The sequence below is a fragment of the Staurois parvus genome, unplaced genomic scaffold, assembly GCF_062004578.1.
Source record: "Staurois parvus isolate SC_StPar_1 unplaced genomic scaffold, SC_StPar_1.0 ptg001349l, whole genome shotgun sequence".
Classification (NCBI taxonomy): Eukaryota; Metazoa; Chordata; class Amphibia; order Anura; family Ranidae; genus Staurois; species Staurois parvus.
Genome location: NW_028319145.1, coordinates 4246380 through 4266612, shown reverse-complemented (window position 1 = coordinate 4266612; position 20233 = coordinate 4246380). Strand labels below are relative to the sequence as shown.

At 49.1% G+C, this 20233-nt stretch overlaps 1 protein-coding gene across 1 annotated transcript; it reads right to left on the bottom strand.

Moving 5' to 3' along the window:
• Positions 1 to 394: 394 nt before the first annotated feature.
• On the bottom strand, positions 395 to 19029 carry GID8 (GID complex subunit 8 homolog). The gene is made up of 5 exons (XM_089661555.1): positions 18927 to 19029; positions 14627 to 14749; positions 11441 to 11637; positions 9181 to 9378; positions 395 to 1061 (listed from the first exon to the last, which is right to left on the bottom strand). Exons 2-5 carry the CDS (start codon positions 14742 to 14744, stop codon positions 888 to 890), a joined length of 687 nt encoding a protein of 228 aa, XP_089517681.1. The 5' UTR covers positions 14745 to 14749; positions 18927 to 19029; the 3' UTR covers positions 395 to 887.
• Between the last annotated feature and the right edge of the window lie 1204 nt (positions 19030 to 20233).

Below are 20233 nucleotides of genomic sequence, written 5' to 3'. Positions count from 1 at the left end.
TTCCCGAGCCTATACACCTGCTGTGCCCATTATGAGGGGTTCCTACCATCCCCGTGCTGAGTTCCCAGGTCTGTACACCTGCTGTGCCCATTTTGAGGAGCTCCCACCATCCCTGTGCAGAGTTCCCAGGCCTGTACACCTGCTGTGCCCATGCTGAGGAGCTCCCACCATCCGTGCTGGGTTTTCTGTGTATTCTATACCATGGTGAATGGTAGGACACACAAAGGTGGATGGGCACCTTTGTGTTGAGACAGAGCTGGGAATTATAGGGAGTTCTCACCATTGACGCACCCGACATAAGACGACAGGAACCGATTCAGTCCACCAGGCTCCAGCCAGGACTAAAATAACACTTTTGGGTGGACTGTAGTCAATAAAACTGGTACAAAGAAAGTTCAAACAATGGTGTCTATTATAATTATGACTCTTAATAACAAAGATGGGGACAGCTTTCCAACAGAAGCCACACTCTATATACACAGTACATCTTTCCATGGTAAAAAAAAAAAAAAAAAAGGAAAAAAAGAGAAAAAAGGGATAAATAAATATATATTTAGTAGATGATCACACTATGTTGTGGGCTTCATATTCTCTGTAGTGAGGACATGTTCCTGTTACACATCTCTGCTCTGTGGCATAGACGGCATTTCTGGGTCTTCCCTTGGTGGTGGGACCTGACGTGACCCTAGAACTAGCATTTTCTGCAGATAAAACACCAAGAAAACCCCCCCTTTTTTTTTTCTAAATCTTTGTTGGACCCTTGTTCCTGGAAACAGGAAGTGAGGTCAGAGACCAAAACAGGAAGTGTCCAGTTGGCATACTGATAGAAAACGTTGCAGTCACAGACTGATGATGCAGGAGGTTTGCAAGGGATGCCGGGTCCTCTGTTACTTGGGGTCCTCTACCGTTCCTTTGCTGAGGTCGGCCATCTTGGGGTATTTGACTTTCTTTTGATCTAGCTCGTTCTGCGCCCAGAGGAGGAGTTTGAGAAGTTTGGCCAGCTTGGGCGTGGACTCGCGGTTCTCGTAGTCTAACACGGCCTGGTTGACTTCACTCCAGACCTGTAGGGATACATTCAGTAAAATATGACAGACGTATGCGGAATGTGTCACCGGATGTACATACAGGCAATCAGACTGACAACTCATGGGGCCCCTGGGCAATAGGGGATCATGGGGCCCCTGTGTCCTTGCCCAAACTCAAAAAGGCCTATGAAAAAGGTACCAGGGGCATTTCATGGGGCCCCCTACTGACCCCGGGCCCTCAGGCAGTGCCTGAGTTTCCAAATGGTCTGTCCACCCCTGCAGGCAATACACTTTCAGAGAGTTTCGTTTGTTTGACCTTCCTATGTAGGTCGATCTGTCTATAGTCCCTTCTAAATAGAACATCCGCCATGATTGGCTCATCAGAGCCAAAAAAAAATGTAGCCTATTAGCTTTAAAGTGTAATGTTAGTATAGAAAACCTTTCCCTATCAACCTGCAAATACAAATTTTCTCGTTTGCAAAATAATCACTTGGAAACTCAGTGACATCATCACTGGGTCCCTCAGCCGGTCTTTGCTTTCAGTAAGATTGTGTTTGGTGGGAGAGGCCAGAAGATTGCAGCTTTGCGCAAGTGTGTTATGTGAAAAAACACATCCCTGGCATCCCTTTAAGCGTGTATGCTCCTTCCTGATGGCCACTAGGTGGTGCAGGCTGTAGCTGTACAGTCTGTTGATTAGCTATTTAATTACACTCCTTCACACGGTGTTTAGCCACACACACCAGATTCCAGCAACAAGACTTCTGGCTGGAATAACAAATGCATGCGAATAGCGGCATCCGTAAAGCCTAAATGAACTATCTATCTATCCATTCAGTCGTATCCAGGGGCGGACTGACAACTCATGGGGCCCCTGGGCAATAGGGGATCATGGGGCCCCTGTGTCCTTGCCTAAACTCAAAAAAGCCTATGAAAAAGGTACCAGGGGCATCTCATGGGGCCCCCGTCTGACTCCGGGCCCTCGGGCAGTGCCTGAGTTTCCAAATGGTCAGTCCGCCCCTGGTCGTATCCGACCCTTGGCGATTGCATGGACCGTCCCTCATAAACGACTTTTTCCATGAATTCTGTTAGCAATTATTTTACAGGGTAGGTTGCCAGGTCTTTCCTCAACCCCCACCATGCAGGAGATCCCACATGGTCAGGGATGAAACTAGGACAATTTAGACATGATGCTAGATTGTCAGCTCCCAGGATCAGGGCCCCCCTATCCCTCTTATATTGAACTGTATTGTTGCTGTATTGTCTCCCGTTCTATTGTAAAGTGCTGAGCAAACTGTTGGTGCCATAAATCCTGTATAATAATAATAATGAGCCAATTAACCCACCAACATGTCTTTGGAGTGTGGGAGGAAACCGGAGTAGCCGGAGGAAACCCACGCAAGCAAAAAGAGAACATGCAAACTCCATGCAGGAGACGCCATGGTCGGGAATCGAACCCATGACTTATTTACTGCACGGCAGACGTGCTAAACACTAAGCCACTGTGCCACCCCAAAAATATTAAATGAACAAATAACAGGCTAACAACGTCTCAGACATCCATCCCTGACCACAAGTGACCCCGTGGACAGTGGCCGCTGTTAGCCCTTCAATAATTTATACAGAGCTGAGCAGCCGCCGCTATTTGTATGAATGGGCGAATGTCTGCCGGAGTTCAGCTTTAACAAACGAATAATAATTTATGGTTTACATATACTTGTAGTAATATTATAAAAGATATACCGGGGGTGATTTACTCAAATTAGAGAGTGCAAAATCTGGTGCAGACCTGCATAGTAACCAATCAGCTTCCAGGTTTTATTGTCAAAGTTTAACTAAAGAATCTGAAGTTAGAAGCTGATTGGCTCCCATGCACATCTGCACCCGATTTCTCAGTCGCCTCTACTGTCATGGAAACAGAGAACCAATCAGGGAAAGGTCACTATTTGAAAATAAACTTGGATATCCACATGGGTAGTTTATTTTCAAATAGTGACCTTTCCCTGATTGGTTCTCTGTTTCCATGACAGTAGAGGCGACACCAGCTCATTTTTGATGATTGGTCTAAAGCCGTGTTTCTCAACCTCAGTACTGAAGAGCTCATCGATTTGTCTCTCTGCTCTCTCCTCCTGTTAACATGTCCCTTGAGAACAGAGTGACAGCTCCCAAGCAGCATACTGAAGAGCTCATCGATTTTTCACTCTGCTCTCTCATCCTATCAACATGTCCCTTGAGAACAGAGTAGTTTAGTTGTTCCTACTATCTAGAGCAGTGTTTCTCAAACTTTTTTTTGTCAAGGCACCCTTTAAAATTATGGATATTCCCGAGGCACCCTTTATAATTATGGAAAGTCTTGAGGCACCCTTTATAATTATGGAAAGTCTTGAGGCACCCTTTATAATTATGGAAAATCTTGAGGCACCCTTTATAATTATGGAAAGTCTTGAGGCACCCTTTATAATTATGGAAAGTCTTGAGGCACCCTTTATAATTATGGAAAGTCTTGAGGCACCCTTTATAATTATGGACAGACTTGAGGCACCCCATTCTAAAATGTGAAAAACTATTCTAATAGTTTTATAGAACGCAGCAACATCCACACATGTAGGACACCCAACATTAGAGGGGATTTATTCTTCCAAAACAAATACACTTTTGCACACTGGTACTGACTAGTATTCCCATGTTTCTCTTCTCCCTCAGTTTTTCTCCATCACTGAGCTAATGTGACCCCAGCACTGATGGAGAGGGGCGGGGGAGGGTCAAACTAGGATGCTGTGCAGGCAGCTGACATCCTCCTTATCAACTGATGATGTCATTGGTTGTCAGGATTCCAGCGGCTAGAAGGTGGTAATGGCGCACAATGAAAACCTGTGGCTTTGTGTAACTAAAAGGCAGGCTTGTTCCACCCGCTGGCTTGTATACAAGTTTTGGGCAATTTGTAGACATTTTGCCAAGGCACCCCTGAAGAAACCTCAAGGCACCCCTGAAGAAACCTCAAGGCACCCTGGTTGAGAAAGGCTGGTCTAAAGCATCATTATTGTGTGTGTCTTATAATACATGTATCCCCACCACGGTGGTTCCCCCCCCAATGTGATTTGCCGCATGAGCAAAAGACCTTTGAGTCGTCGCTTCTACAGCATATTACAATATATGGCCTATCCATGATGTCTCTCTTTTTTATTTTTCGGTTTTCTGTCATTTTTTTTGTATTGTCTAACATTGAGGTGATGGCTACCTTGCAGTCTTTACTCAATTGTATCATATTGCAATTTTTCTAACACAAGCATATTCTCTTAGATTGTCAGCTCCCAGGATCAGGGCCCTCCTATCCCTCTTGTATTGAACTGTATTGTCTCCCGTTATATTGTAAAGCGCTGAGCAAACTGTTGGCGCCATAAATCCTGTATAATAATAGCAATAATAATAATTCTGATTACATTTTTTGAGTATCGCATTGTCCTTCATGTAATCGCTTTTCTTTTGTGAATTCTCTGTTCACATTATTTTTTATGAAGACAATACCAATACTTGAATAGAAGGGTAAAGGGACACCAATGGTGCAATTCATATCCTGCTTGTCAAATACAGACATGTACTGCACCCTGAGCACGACTATGTGTTTTGTTGCACGCCAAGCTTTGTGGTCAGCCCACAATGACCTCATGAAGTCAAAAATTGCATGGAATGTCACAAAGAAGACAGTCGCTGTCAGACTGCCATTTTAGAATCACTCAAATCCTTGTTTGATAGGAGTGCTGTCCAGTATTCCCCATTAACTACCAGCACTGATAAAGGGGAAGCTGTGAGTCCCCAAAACATATTAGCTCTGTCCCATGACCCATTGTCACATAATGTTTACTGGACCCAGGCCAAGCCTGTGGTGCCCTTATCCTTTTACATATTTTAATCTGAAAACAAACTTCATCAGTAATCATGTCAGTACAGTTAAAGGTCAGCCAGACTAGATGGAACCCAAAAAGATCAGTGTTGCCAACCGTCAGTTATTTTACTGGCAGCCAATAAAGAATTGCCACTTCTCTTCTGCCAGTGACAGGAAAAGGTTGCCAGTTAGAAATATGGCTGTGATGTTTGGCTCGGAACTACACATGCGCAGTTCCGGTCTGGAGCCGGCCGAGACCATCTAAGTGCCTGTTACAGTGTGTTCGGGTGGGCCTGGCAGAGGAGATGTCTGAGTGTCGTGTGATGTTAATGGAGCTGAGCGGAGCCTCGTGTGCGGCCTGTGGGACAGGAGCAAGGCAATCCGGAAGCGGGACTGGCAGTGCTGTTAGGACTGGAGTAGACTAAGGCTAAGTTCACATCTATGCGGGTGGTGCCGCTGCTGATCCGCACGAAAATCCGTGCAGCCGCACCACCCGCACAGAAAAATGCCGACCATTAGTTCTAATGGCACGCCGCCCGCACTAGAAAACGGAACCGTACTGGGAACCGAGGTTCCCATGCGGGCTGCGTCTTCAGAAGTGCAGGGACTTCTTCTCTGCGTGTCACTGGAGTCCATTTAAATGAATGGGCTCTCGTGCCCGCGCAAGACGCAGCCCACACGGCCGCATATATGTGAACCGGGACTAAAAGGACCACCTGGCGTGGAGAGATGCTGTCATTGTGACTCTGGAGGGGATGAGTTATGTCGGTGTGATGTCATCACCATTTGTGCTGCTGTGCACAGTTGTCAGTGTACTGTGACAATCAGTGTCATGTGTGCCTGCCCATTCTAATTTGTGGCCCTCCTGTGTCCTGTCCCTGAGCTACGTACTATAAAGAAAATATGAAATATGTTTTATGCCCAAATATTTATAATATTTAACTCAAATCACATTGCTAATTGCATATTGTACTTGCTCGTACCCTAAATACTGAAATTTGCCCTTAAAACTGTAATTTTTTTAACTTTTGGAAATGCCAAAAAAACCTGGCTGTGCCAGTACAATTTGGGCATGGAGTCTGTAAATTTCAATCTGGTAGTTTGGCAACACTGAAATGGATTGTTTAGGAAGCACTTCACACTACGGTCAGTGGTATATTTTTTTAGCTCAATAGCAGGGGCGGACTGACAACTCATGGGGCCCCCGGGCAATAGGGGATCATGGGGCCCCCGTGTCCTTGCCCACACCCAAAAAAGCCTATAAAAAGGTACCAGGGGCATCTCATGGGGCCCCCTACTGACCCCGGGCCCTCGGGCAGTGCTCAATAGCTATATAAATGTCAGTAGCTATAGCCAGTTTTTACTCTGCTACTCGGGAGCTTCTAAAAATCCAGAAATCTGTCTGAACATAGGGTAGACTAAGCTATTGTTTAGTCTGCATCGCCCTCTGCTGGCTGAAGAATGGTATATATGTAGATGGCGTATAAACAAAACAAAATGTAACCTGCCAATCCGAGAATCCTTCCATTTAATTAGCTGCCACGCTGAGCCTCATGCTGAAAGCCCAGTTGGCGTTTCACACCTTTTCCTAAAGCAGAGGTTCAGTTAAAATTAAAAAAAGTAAAAGTCAGCTGCTACAAAAAAGCTGAAGACTTGTAGCCTCCCTAGCGGACTGATTATGTCAGTATTTCTGTGCTCAAAGCGGTACATTTTTTTGCATGGAAATATGTCGTTTTTTTTTTATTGCAGGCCTGTAATTCTTAGGAATAGCTCACTGAAATCTGTCTGAACAAGAGTCTAGTAAACATCCCGGGTAGGATAAAATTTGAAACACGAAATCATAAATTATAATTTAATAAATAAATCAGTGTCTGATGACGAATTTCCCCCACGAATCATTATCACTCAATTCTGCAAGTGGTTCTAATTTACTATCGCTGTTTTCTAGTTGGTCTAAAACCGCTTTTGACCACAAAGGACGCTTTTTGGACGCCATGGACGTTTCTCAGTTTCCAGGCAGAAAGAACAGTAATAATGCAGGCAGGGCGCCGGACAAAGCACTCGGGACAAAATGTATGTGAAATGGTTTTATACAGTAATCTTTTACTATGTGATTTTAGTGTATTTAGTGAATGTCACTTTTTACATTTTTAAATTTTCCGCCGGTTCCGTCCCCTGTATGTCCCGACGTCACAGGTAACGGAACACAGAAGACGGATGCCGGCATCGGCCAGAGGAGATGGCCTGGGGATGCTGCAGGAGGGACATCGCAGGAGCGCAGGACAAGGTAAGTGCAGAAGAGATCCCGGAGCAGCGCTGCAGTGTATTCCCGAGTGTAGTTCGGGGTTACCGCTTGTGGTGCTGAAACTTTACCCCGAGCTACACTTGGGAATACCTCCAGGGAGGTAAAAAAAACAGACAGGCGCTCACCTGTCCCTTGATCACGTAGCCATCTGGAGTCCCTGGAGCTGGCATCTTCAGTATGGTCACCCAGCTGTGACAGCTAGTGACTTCATAGCTGGGTGCCCACTTTGTGAATGGTCCTCTAGTCTTATGGGACCTGTCGCGTGTCCCAGAAGACTATAGAACACTATGGGGAGGGATGGGGAAAGAGAGCAACTTCCGCTTCCAATCACCTAGGTGATCACAGCGAAAGCGGGTACCTGTCAAATTCTGTTATCTGTCGAATTTGGGTACCCCCCCCCCCTCCAAAGGTGCCAATCCTTAACCAGGTTGGAGGGAGGGGTGAAGCGTTAAAGTGAAAATTCCCCTTTTAGGTGGAGCGCTGATTTAAGTTGGTCACACATGGATCGAAATTCAGCTAGTTTAGGGGGGACCGGATGTATTTTGATCCATGTATGGGCACCCTGGTTGTACACAAGACAATCTTCCGATGTACAACCAGCCAGTAAGGTTTTTCCCCAACAACTAGTACCACCAGCTATAGCCAGCAACATTAATCTTTGTGTTCTGCCAGCAGGGAAGGCTCCCCACCGGCAGAACACAATAGCGGTGTGGGAGGCACACTGACTGTGTTGATGGGGAAACTGAGCAATGTTCTTTCCTCCATGGGTGCCTTAGGCTGAATTCATATGTCCATGTCAAATCAGTAAGTGTGCTAACACACAGGTGTAGGTGTGAATGGGCTCACAGTTTCCCTTTCACACCTAAACTACTGTACACAAATATGATCCAAATCACTAGGAAAGAATGAGATTTTTATTTACAAAACATAGCATAGCATAGATTTTGCTGCACAAAAATGGATAAGAAGTGTGAATAGGTCCTCATAGACCTGTATCTATAATACATAAGGAGGTATTTACTAAGCCCTGGTTCACATCTATGCGGCCGTGCGGGCTGCGTTTTGCGCGGACACAAGAGCCCATTCATTTGAATAGACTCCCGTGCCCCAGGACACACAGGGAAGAAGTCCCTGCACTTCTTTGGAAACAGCAGCCCGCACGGGAACCTCGGTTTCCAGTGCGGTTTCGATTTGCAGTGCCCCAGGACACACAGGGAAGAAGTCCCTGCACTTCTTTGGAAACAGCAGCCCGCACGGGAACCTCGGTTTCCAGTGCGGTTTCGATTTGCAGTGCGGGCGGCGTGCCATTAGAATGGCACCTGCCCGGGGGTCCACATTCTTCTGTATGAGTGGTGCGGCTGCGCTGATTTTTTTTGCGGATCCGCCGCGGCACCACCCGCACAGATGTGAACCTAGCCTTAAACTGGAGCACTCAGAATCTGGCGCAGCTGTGCATGGCAGCCAATCAGCGTCTAACTTCAACTTGTTCAATTAAGCTTTGAAAAAATAAATAAACAACCTGGAAGCTGATTGGTTTCTATGCAGAGCTGCACCTGACTTTGCACTTTCCAGTTTTTGTAAATCACCTGCAGACACCACCGACTGAGGCGCATCTTAGAAACCATTGAGAAGCCATTTTCGGACTTGCCTATAGTGCACCTATCCCTCCCCGCTCAACACACTAAACCTGCAACTGCTGGTGTTTAGGAAGCATTCGAGGAAAAGATGCAGGACGGTACCTAGTGTCTACGGCCAGCTGTTCTCCCTCCTTCCTTGCTGGTGAGAAACAGTGATCTATAATACAAAGGGCTCAGAACACCTAGCCTGCGTAGTCACACGGCTCCATCAAATCACCTACGGTAGTAGCAATTTTCTAGTCTGAACCAAACAAAGAAAGCCAATCAGCTCCCAAAGGAATTCTTGTATTTAATGTGTGTTAAACAAGAACAGGCGCTGCCAGCGGGACATACCTTCTGTCGCTGCATCATGTTAAGTAGGTCACCGAACGGGGAGTCCTCTGGGTTATCGAAGGCCAGCAATGCCAGTGTCCTCTCCATCTCCGTCAAACATTCCCGACTCTCCTCCCCTTGCTCGGCCAATTGGGTTTGGGCAAATTCCAAGGCCGCTTCCGTCTCCCGCTGCCTGATCAGTTCTATGAGATGTTGTTGCTGAACAAACAAAAAGAAAGACAAACTGAACCCTGCACAGAATTCTTTCCCATATCCCAGAATGCTCTGCACCCAGGGCAAGCAGCATGAGTCTTCCCAAACCATATGGCTGAACACACACAGTTCCATGCAGTTTTGTGGCTGCTTCTCACAGCTGTTAGAGTAGACAGTCATATGAAGGCCGAGCCAAAAAAGGGGCGACAGGGGAACCAGCCTCAAGTGCTGTGCTGGGGAGGGGGGTGCAGCTGGGAGCCACTCCTTCCTCTGCACTGCCCAACCATCAAAATGACAATTCAGTCCTGTGTATTGCACTAGGAGAGTGCTGCTCTTCCACTGAGTATGTCAGCTATCAACTCTCTAATTCAAATATTTACATATTATATACAAGTGCTAAGTTAACTTCAGAACAAGCCCTCACTAGCCTCTGTAGCTGCAGGCACAGTGGAGCAATTTATACTAACAACGCACAGCACATGCACTGAACTCATCTAGGTCACTGCTGGGAAGGTGAAACAGAGCTGCTGAGTCACCGCTGGGAGGGAGAGCTGAGCTACTGTATCACTGCTGCAAGGGGGAAGCACAGCTGTTGTCACTGCTGGGAGGTGGAGCAGAGCTGCTGAGTCACCGCTGGGAGGGAGAGCTGAGCTACTGTATCACTGCTGCAAGGGGGAAGCACAGCTGGGAGGTGGAGCAGAGGAGCCTGAGCTGCTGTGCCACATCTAGAAGTGGGAAACCGAGCTTCTGAGAGAAACTGAATAACATTAATGCTTCTGCTGCGAACTTTGAGGGTGAATTACTGCACAGCGCCTGTAGCTACAGGGGTCAGTAAGGATTTGATTTAAAAACCATTTATTGCTTTAAGAGTATGAAAATGCTTGAATGGCTATAGCCGGCTAAAGATCCACTTCAGGCCTCGTGCACAATGGAAGTTTTTTCAGCTGCTCCTAAGGGCGCTTGGCAGAATAAAATATTATTCTGCCAAATGAAATTAATTAACGCCGAAACCTTTGATGCGGCTAAACACTTTTATAAAAGTCAAGTGTTTTTTTTCTGCCAAAATGCCAGGAGAAATGAGGTCTTGGAGAGATAGCAAAACATCCAGTGTGCATGAGGCCTTAGCCCTCATGCACATTTGATGTTTTGATAAAGCTGGTAACATTAGCTGTGTAAAGTCATGGTAGAAACTCGAGTTTTTCAGTTTTTTAGCGTTTTTGCATTAGCGTTTAGCAGCATTTTCCTGCGTTTTTCCATGTTTGCATTTTTAGCGGTTTTTTTTTTACCCAAAACATTTTTGGGGGTAAAAAAGTCCAAAAAACGCTGGTTTGCCCCGTTTTACCGTGTTTTTCAGCTTTAGAGCGTTTTTCCAGCTAAAAAACTCCTCCAGAAACACACCAGTCCTGGGTTTTTTTCCCAGCTAAAAAACGTCTCAGCCAATAAACGCTGATTACAGTCTGTGTGTATGGACACCTAGGATAACATGCTGGGGGGTTTGCTGGCTGTAGAAAAAAACATCAAAAGCCAAAAACAGCCGCTGTAAAAACGTCAAGTGTGCAAGAGGGCTTAAAGTGGTGTTCCACTCACTCAAAAAATAAAAGTCAGCATCTACAAAAACTGTAGCTGCTGACTTTTAAAAAAACAGCCACTTACCTGTCCCTCGGTCCCGTGGTGTGTCCCCCCCCCGTTTCACCGGCCGTCCTGTATTCCAGGAGGCCGGCATCTTTAGTGTGGGCACCCGGCTGTGACAGCTTGTGGCTTCACAGCCAGGTACCCACTGCGCATGCGCGAGTAGCGCTGCGCTTCATGAATGGTCCTGTAGTCTTCTGGAACCTGTCACGTGTCCCAGAATACTACGGGGAGGACACCTTTCGTTTCCGATCGCCTAGGCGATCTGACTGCAATTGGGAGCGGGTACCTGTCAATTTTGGGTACCTGCTCCCCACCGCCCCCCAAAGGTGCCAATCCTTAATGGGGAGCGGGGGAGCAGTTATTAAAGCGGAACTTCCCCTTTTGGGTGGAGCTCCGCTTTAAAACTAAAAGCTGAATATGCAGTCCTCGGACTAACCTGTAGGTGGAAGTAAAGGTAGCGGTGCGTGTCCAGCAGCTCTGGGTGTAAAGAGTTTATCAGGGCGATAGCTTCCTGGATCTGCCCTTTAAGGATCATCTCCCGAATCTTTATCCTTTCATCCAGGCTCTCTAAATCCACACTTGGCTCGATTCCTGACTCCAGCCGAAACTTCTCTGCTGCTTCCTTGAATCCTTCTAGGGGAGAGAAAGAATAAACCGTATCAAATGTGCCTATCATATACACAGATGAACAGTCCAGTGGAGGAGGCACTTGCCGGGTCTTGCATCAAAGCAACATAAACAGGTTTATTGGCTGACTTTTCAACAAGGCACTGCTAATCTTTAGGACTTGTCACCTTCAGAGAGATGAGCTGTGCCTTGTCAAAAACGTCAACATCATAAAACTCCCAAAAGCTTTTCAATGCTGAGGTGTCACCGAAGAGTTCACCCCAACTTCAGCTCCCGGTGACAACATTTTGGCCAGCAGAGAAAATGAGACATTCTGCAAACTGGAACACGCAGCAATAAACCCGATGAGGGTTCCAGCCTTCCCCTACTCTGTAAAGAGTATTTTTATGACTGTGTCCCCGTTGATGATTTCCCCTGGCTTCATATCCTAGTGATAATGTTGTCACCCACAAAGGAATTGAAGGTAAATCTCTCCCCATAGGGAGACGAAGAAAAAGTTATGGCTGGAGCTCCATTTTAAGCCACCCTCATACACACGCATATAAGTATGCTGTAATGGAACCAACCCAGACTGCACTTCGGTACTTCTGTTAGACTACAGCTTCCCCGTCTGAACACCGACACCACAGCAGACCATACAAGACTAGACGACACCAGTCTTGAAGTAATCCAGAAAGTAGAGTACTTTATTTTAACACTGATACAAGATATATACACTCAAGGGAACAATCCCCCCCCCCTCCCTGCATAATGACACAGGGCAGGGAAATCTACATTTGGTAACAAGAGACACACTAACAGACAGTCCCATCAGGAGGGAGGGCTGCTGGAGACACCCCCCACCAAGCCAATACACATAAACACATATATCCCATAATAGTTTGCTCCCAAGCAAGACACACAATAAAACAATGGGATGCATCCACAAAGCCCATCAGGGGGACTCTGATGGGAACACCTTATATTGAGGGGGACTCTGATGGGAACACCTTATATTGAGGGGGACTCTGATGGGAACACCTTATTATACTGAGGGGGACTCTGATGGGAACACCTTATTATACTGAGGGGGACTCTGATGGGAACACCTTATTATACTGAGGGGGACTCTGATGGGAACACCTTATTATACTGAGGGGGACTCTGATGGGAACACCTTATTATACTGAGGGGGACTCTGATGGGAACACCTTATACTGAGGGGGACTCTGATGGGAACACCTTATACTGAGGGGGACTCTGATGGGAACACCTTATACTGAGGGGGACTCTGATGGGAACACCTTATACTGAGGGGGACTCTGATGGGAACACCTTATACTGAGGGGGACTCTGATGGGAACACCTTATACTGAGGGGGACTCTGATGGGAACACCTTATACTGAGGGGGACTCTGATGGGAACACCTTATACTGAGGGGGACTCTGATGGGAACACCTTATACTGAGGGGGACTCTGATGGGAACACCTTATACTGAGGGGGACTCTGATGGGAACACCTTATACTGAGGGGGACTCTGATGGGAACACCTTATACTGAGGGGGACTCTGATGGGAACACCTTATACTGAGGGGGACTCTGATGGGAACACCTTATACTGAGGGGGACTCTGATGGGAACACCTTATACTGAGGGGGACTCTGATGGGAACACCTTATACTGAGGGGGACTCTGATGGGAACACCTTATACTGAGGGGGACTCTGATGGGAACACCTTATACTGAGGGGGACTCTGATGGGAACACCTTATACTGAGGGGGACTCTGATGGGAACACCTTATACTGAGGGGGACTCTGATGGGAACACCTTATACTGAGGGGGACTCTGATGGGAACACCTTATACTGAGGGGGACTCTGATGGGAACACCTTATACTGAGGGGGACTCTGATGGGAACACCTTATACTGAGGGGGACTCTGATGGGAACACCTTATACTGAGGGGGACTCTGATGGGAACACCTTATACTGAGGGGGACTCTGATGGGAACACCTTATACTGAGGGGGACTCTGATGGGAACACCTTATACTGAGGGGGACTCTGATGGGAACACCTTATACTGAGGGGGACTCTGATGGGAACACCTTATACTGAGGGGGACTCTGATGGGAACACCTTATACTGAGGGGGACTCTGATGGGAACACCTTATACTGAGGGGGACTCTGATGGGAACACCTTAAACTGAGGGGGACTCTGATGGGAACACCTTATACTGAGGGGGACTCTGATGGGAACACCTTATACTGAGGGGGACTCTGATGGGAACACCTTATATTGAGGGGGACTCTGATGGAGACTGTTTGAGGGGTTTTACATAACCATCAGGCCCGAGAAAGAGTTTTTAAACTTGTGCAAAAAAAAAAAAACCCTTAAAAGAACTTTGGCTGCAAATGGGCTATTATTTAGCTTTTTTTACATTTTTGACTGGAGTTCTGCCTTAAAGCTTCTATGTCAGGGGTGTCAAACTGGCGGCCCTCCAGCTGTTGCGAAACTACAAGTCCCATCATGCCTCTGTCTTTGGGAGTCATGCTTGTAACTGTCAGCCGTGCAAAGCATCATGGGACTTGCAGTTTGGAAACAGCTGGAGGGCCGCTAGTTTGACACCTGTGCCCACAGGTTGAGCAGCCATGGCATAGGTCAGGGGTGTCAAACTGGCGGCCCTCCAGCTGTTGCAAAACTACAAGTCCCATCATGCCTCTGCCTTTGGGAGTCATACTTGTAACTGTCAGCCGTGCAATGCATCATGGGACTTGTAGTTGGCCAACAACTGGAGGGCCCCCAGTTTGACACCCGTGTTCTATGTTTTATTGAGTAGGTGTAGTTGTACTTGAATGTATCCAGTCCTTCTACTATGAGATGTAGGCCACATTCCTTTATAAATGGTTATGGGAGAGGCCCAGCCTGTGTCATCATGGACAGGTATGTATATGGCAACATCAGCTGATCGACAAATCTGCACCAGGGTGCCAATCAGTCCTCATTGCTGACCTGTCACCAGGTAGTTCATGATGAGTCGATTCATATCCGCCCTCTGGATGTGCAGGTTGTTTAGTTTCTCCATCCACTCGTCCTTCGTGATCTCCTCGGGTTTCTCCGAATAACTCATTCTTGCTGTTCACAGGAAGACAAAAAAAAAATGTCAGCAGCCGCCATCATCAATAATACCCCCAGCAGCCTGATAATGTCCCATTCCACCTCCTAGATTGTAAGCTGGAAAGAGCAGGCCCCTCGAACCCCTCGTGTATTGTATTGTTACCGTCATGTTCTGTCCCCCTCACTACTGTCCAGCGCTGAGCAAACCCTTTGGCGGTATATAAATACTGTATAATAATAATAATTCCACCTATACAAGAATTATCAATATGAGTCCAGTCCTGATAAAGGGGGTCTCTGAACCCATAAAGGGTGACTCTATCTCTATCAATCTGGACTCTGCCCATTGGTTGACGCCAGACTGCTTATCATTCCTTAGTACTTCCCCTCCGGACCCCGCCTTTTGTTTGGGGGGGCTCTGGCCTGGGTGCAGCCTCACAGAGGTGAGTCTGTGGTCACGGACATTCCCACCAATGTGATGGTGTCACGTGACACAACACCGGTTAGAACTGGCTGTACAAATTTTAGAGGGTGAATGCAAGTCTTTGGGGCAAAATACCGAGCCCATCTATGGGCCGCATCATCCCCCAGCAGTACCGTGCTGTGCTGGCTCATGATTGGGTGAAGGAAGAGGGGGCGGTGCCTAGTGTTGGCTCAAGAATGGGTGACGGAAGAGGGGGTGGTGCCCAATGCTGGTTCATTAATGGGTGACAGAAGAGGGGGTGGTGCCCAATGCTGGCTCAATAATGGGTGAAGGAAGAGGGGGTGGTGCCCAATGCTGGTTCATTAATGGGTGACAGAAGAGGGGGTGGTGCCCAATGCTGGTTCATTAATGGGTGACAGAAGAGGGGGTGGTGCCCAATGCTGGTTCATTAATGGGTGACAGAAGAGGGGGTGGTGCCCAATGCTGGTTCATTAATGGGTGACAGAAGAGGGGGCGGTGTCCAGTGCTGGCTCATTAATGGGTGATAGAAGAGGGGGCGGTGCCCAGTGCTGGCTCATGAATGGGTGAAGGAAGAGGGGGCGGTGCCCAGTGCTGGTTCATTAATGGGTGAAGGAAGAGGGGGTGGTGCCCAATGCTGGTTCATTAATGGGTGACAGAAGAGGGGGCGATGTCCAGTGCTGGCTCATTAATGGGTGATAGAAGAGGGGGCGGTGCCCAGTGCTGGCTCATTAATGGGTGATAGAAGAGGGGGCGGTGCCCAGTGCTGGCTCATGAATGGGTGAAGGAAGAGGGGGCGGTGTCCAGTGCTGGCTCATTAATGGGTGATAGAAGAGGGGGCGGTGCCCAGTGCTGGCTCATGAATGGGTGAAGGAAGAGGGGGCGGTGCCCAGTGCTGGTTCATTAATGGGTGAAGGAAGAGGGGGTGGTGCCCAATGCTGGTTCATTAATGGGTGACAGAAGAGGGGGTGGTGCCCAATGCTGGTTCATTAATGGGTGACAGAAGAGGGGGCGGTGTCCAGTGCTGGCTCATTAATGGGTGATAGAAGAGGAGGCGGTGCCCAGTGCTGGCTCATGAATGGGTGAAGGAAGAGGGGGCGGTGCCCAGTGCTGGCTCATGAATGGGTGAAGGAAGAGGGGGCGGTGCCCAGTGCTGGCTCATGAATGGGTGAAGGAAGAGGGGGCGGTGCTGTACTGGCTCATGAACGGGACAAGGAAGAGAGGAAGTGAAAAGAAACGTCTCCACTGGGGACACAGACAGAATGACATTTTTAGTAGAGGGGGAAGGAAGATCTGATAATGCTTATACAGCTGTCTGCATAGACTACACAGGGATCTCTGAGGACCCTAAAGACGGTACACGGGGATTGCCGGGGCCCCTATAAACGGTACACAAAGAGATCCAGGCCCTTATAGATGGTACACGGGGATCTCCGGGGCCCCTATAGACAGCAAAGAGATTCGGGGCCCTAAAGACGGTACATGTGGATCTCTGGGGGCCCCTATAGACGGTACATAAAAAGATCCGGGCCCCTACAGACGGTACACAGGGAGCTCAGGAGCCCCTACAGAGAGTACACGGGGAGATCTGGGCCCCTTTAGACAGTACACAAAGATTTCCAGGCCCCAATAGACAGCGCATGGGGATCTCCGGGGCCCTTCTAAACAGTGCACGGGCATCTCTGGGGCCCCTATAGACAGTACACAAAGCGATCCGGGCCTCTACAGACAGCACACGGGGAGCTCCGCGGCCCCTACAGACAGCACACGGGGAGCTCCGCGGCCCCTACAGACAGCACACGGGGAGCTCCGCGGCCCCTACAGACATCACACGGGGAGCTCCGCGGCCCCTACAGACAGCACACGGGGAGCTCCGCGGCCCCTACAGACAGCACACGGGGAGCTCCGCGGCCCCTACAGACAGCACACGGGGAGCTCCGCGGCCCCTACAGACAGCACACGGGGAGCTCCGCGGCCCCTACAGACAGCACACGGGGAGCTCCGCGGCCCCTACAGACAGCACACGGGGAGCTCCGCGGCCCCTACAGACAGTACACGGGGAGCTCCGCGGCCCCTACAGACAGTACACGGGAGCTCCGCGGCCCCTAGAGACAGTACACGGGGAACTCAGTGGCCCCTAGAGACAGTACACAAAGAGATCCGGGACCCTATAGACGGTATACGGGAATCTCCAGGCCCCTGTAGACAGCAAAGAGATCGGGGGACCTAAAGGCGGTACACATGGATCTCTGGGGCCCCTATAGACAGTACATAAAGAGATCCGGGCCCCTACAGAAGGTACATGGGAGAGCTCTGGGTCCCCTACAGAGAGTACACGGGGAGCTCCGGGGCCACTACAGATGGTACACAAAGAGATCCGGGCTCCTTTAGACAGTATACAAAAATTTCCAGGCCCCTATAGACAGTGCATGGGGATCTCCAGGGCCCTTCTAAACAGTGCACGGGCATCTCTGGGGCCTCTATAGACAGTACACAAAGCGATCTGGGCCCCTACAGACAGTATAAGGGAATCTCCAGGCCCCTAGAGACAGTACACGGGGAGCTCCGCGGCCCCTACAGACAGTACACGGGGAGCTCCGCGGCCCCTACAGACAGTACACGGGGAGCTCCGCGGCCCCTACAGACAGTACACGGGGAGCTCCGCGGCCCCTACAGACAGTACACGGGGAGCTCCGCGGCCCCTACAGACAGTACACGGGGAGCGCCGCGGCCCCTACAGACAGTACACGGGGAGCGCCGCGGCCCCTACAGACAGTACACGGGGAGCTCCGCGGCCCCTACAGACAGTATGCAAAGAGATCCGGGACCCTACAGACAGAACACGAGGAGCTCCAGGGCCCTTATAGACAGTACACGGGCATCTCCGGGGGCCCCTATAGACAGTACACGGGCATCTCCGGGGGCCCCTATAGACAGTACACGGGCATCTCCGGGGGCCCCTATAGACAGTACACGGGGAGCTCCGGGGGCCCCTATAGACAGTACACGGGCATCTCCGGGGGCCCCTATAGACAGTACACGGGGAGCTCCGGGGGCCCCTATAGACAGTACACGGGGAGCTCCAGGGGCCCCTATAGACAGTACACGGGGAGCTCCGGGGGCCCCTATAGACAGTACACGGGGAGCTCCGCGGCCCCTACAGACAGTACACGGGGAGCTCCGCGGCCCCTACAGACAGTACGCAAAGAGATCCGGGACCCTACAGACAGAACACGAGGAGCTCCAGGGCCCTTATAGACAGTACACGGGCATCTCCGGGGCCCTTATAGACAGTACACGGGCATCTCCGGGGGCCCCTATAGACAGTACACGGGCATCTCCCGGGGCCCCTATAGACAGTACACGGGGAGCTCCGGGGGCCCCATAGACAGTACATGGGGAGCTCTGGGGCCCCTACAGACAACACAAGGATCTCTGGGGCCCCAATAAACACAGTGGCCTCTAAAGACAATGCAAAGCTCTCTGGGGCCCCCATAGACAACACACAGGGATCTCAGAGGCCCATACAGACAGAATACGTGAAGCTGTGTTCTAATACGGGGCCCCGGGCCCCATACAGCTAGCACACAGTTGGGGGAGGGGAGATCAGGCCGGATGTAAACAAGGGGAAGTCTTAGTGATCTCCCCGGGGGGGCTCTGCCTCTGTCCCCTCCCCCCACCCACAGCCAGAGGCGGCGGTGCCGGGCGGATGAATGGACCGGGAGAACCGGGTCCCGGCTCTCACTCACTTACCGAACTTCCGGCGCTGATGTCACTGTCGCACCGAGAGCCCAACGCACGTCACGTGACGGAGTCTGCGAGCAGTGAGCACGTGACCAGCGCAGGGGGGGAGGGAGGGAGGAGGAGGAGGAGGAGGACAGCGTGGCTCGGTCGCGCACGCGCAGTTGTGATCTGTAGTTGTGCAGCAGGTACAGTGAGGGATGGCCGGGTGGTGGGGGGTGTTACATTGTATCATCAGACAGAACAATGCAATCATCGTATGTGACAATGATATCATACACTGCAATTATACAACACAGGAGATTAAACCCCATCATTTCATTGTTACCACTTCCAGTCCGGACACTTTCACCCCCTTCCTGTCCAGGCCAATTTTCAGCTTTCAGTGCTATCACACTTTGACAATTGCGCGGTCATGCAACACTGTACTCATATTAATTTTTTAGCATAATTTTTTTCTTATAGAATTTTGCAAATAAATTGTATTTCATCATAAATCGCGGCCACAATTTATTCTGTTATCTTTTTAGTAAAAAAAAACCCAGATTAGTTTATAACCAAAAATTATCATTTTTAAACTTTTTTTTACATTTTTATTTTTTTATATTATTTATGGGTTTTTTTTTCACATACTGTCACCTTAGCAGTACAGTGTCACCATGGTGACTCTGTACCACTTGTGGGGGGTGATTTTTTTTTTTTTACACTGATTGCGTTTACACCCATAAAGGTTGTACAAGCAATCATTTCTCCTTCTCTCTGGCTGCATTCTTGCAGCCATTGAGAACTACTGAGTGAGCGGTGATTGGTCACATCTTGTCACATGGTACAAGGCTGTTTTGAATAGCCCTGTACCATGTGACCTCTGTGATCATTCACAGATTTCACATGTAGTAAGCAATGATGTCAGAAGTGACATCATTGCTTACTACTATTCATGTGATCACTGATTGGCCAATCAGTGATCATATGATCGGAACCTCGCACAGAGGTACCGTCTGACGATTGGTGTTCCACTGTGTCCTGAGGACACAGCGGGCACCGGATCGCGGTGCTGCATGCTCCCTGGGAGCGCGCACAAGCAGGGTGCGGGGAGGCCAATTATAAAGGGCCACCCGACCCTGCACTGCCACCGGCCGGACAGGAGGTGGTTAATAGGATCCAATTCTACGCTTCTCTGCTGATCCTGCCATGAAGGTCTTTGTTCAGGCATTTTCTGTTATAGGGTGACAACGCTCTGTCCGTCTCCAAATTGTGCTTTTGTGGTGTCACCTGGCTTCCAATGGAAGTGGCCATTCTAGCACACACTATTCCAGAAT

Excerpts from the sequence above, each read along its gene's own strand:
- GID8 (XM_089661555.1), bottom strand. The coding sequence starts at position 14,744 with ATGAGTTATTCGGAGAAACCCGAGGAGATCACGAAGGACGAGTGGATG. Across the intron at positions 9,379-11,440 it reads ACCTTTACTTCCACCTACAG|CAACAACATCTCATAGAACT; the intron begins GTTAGTCCGAGG and ends TTGTTTGTTCAG. Across the intron at positions 1,062-9,180 it reads ACATGATGCAGCGACAGAAG|GTCTGGAGTGAAGTCAACCA; the intron begins GTATGTCCCGCT and ends GTATCCCTACAG.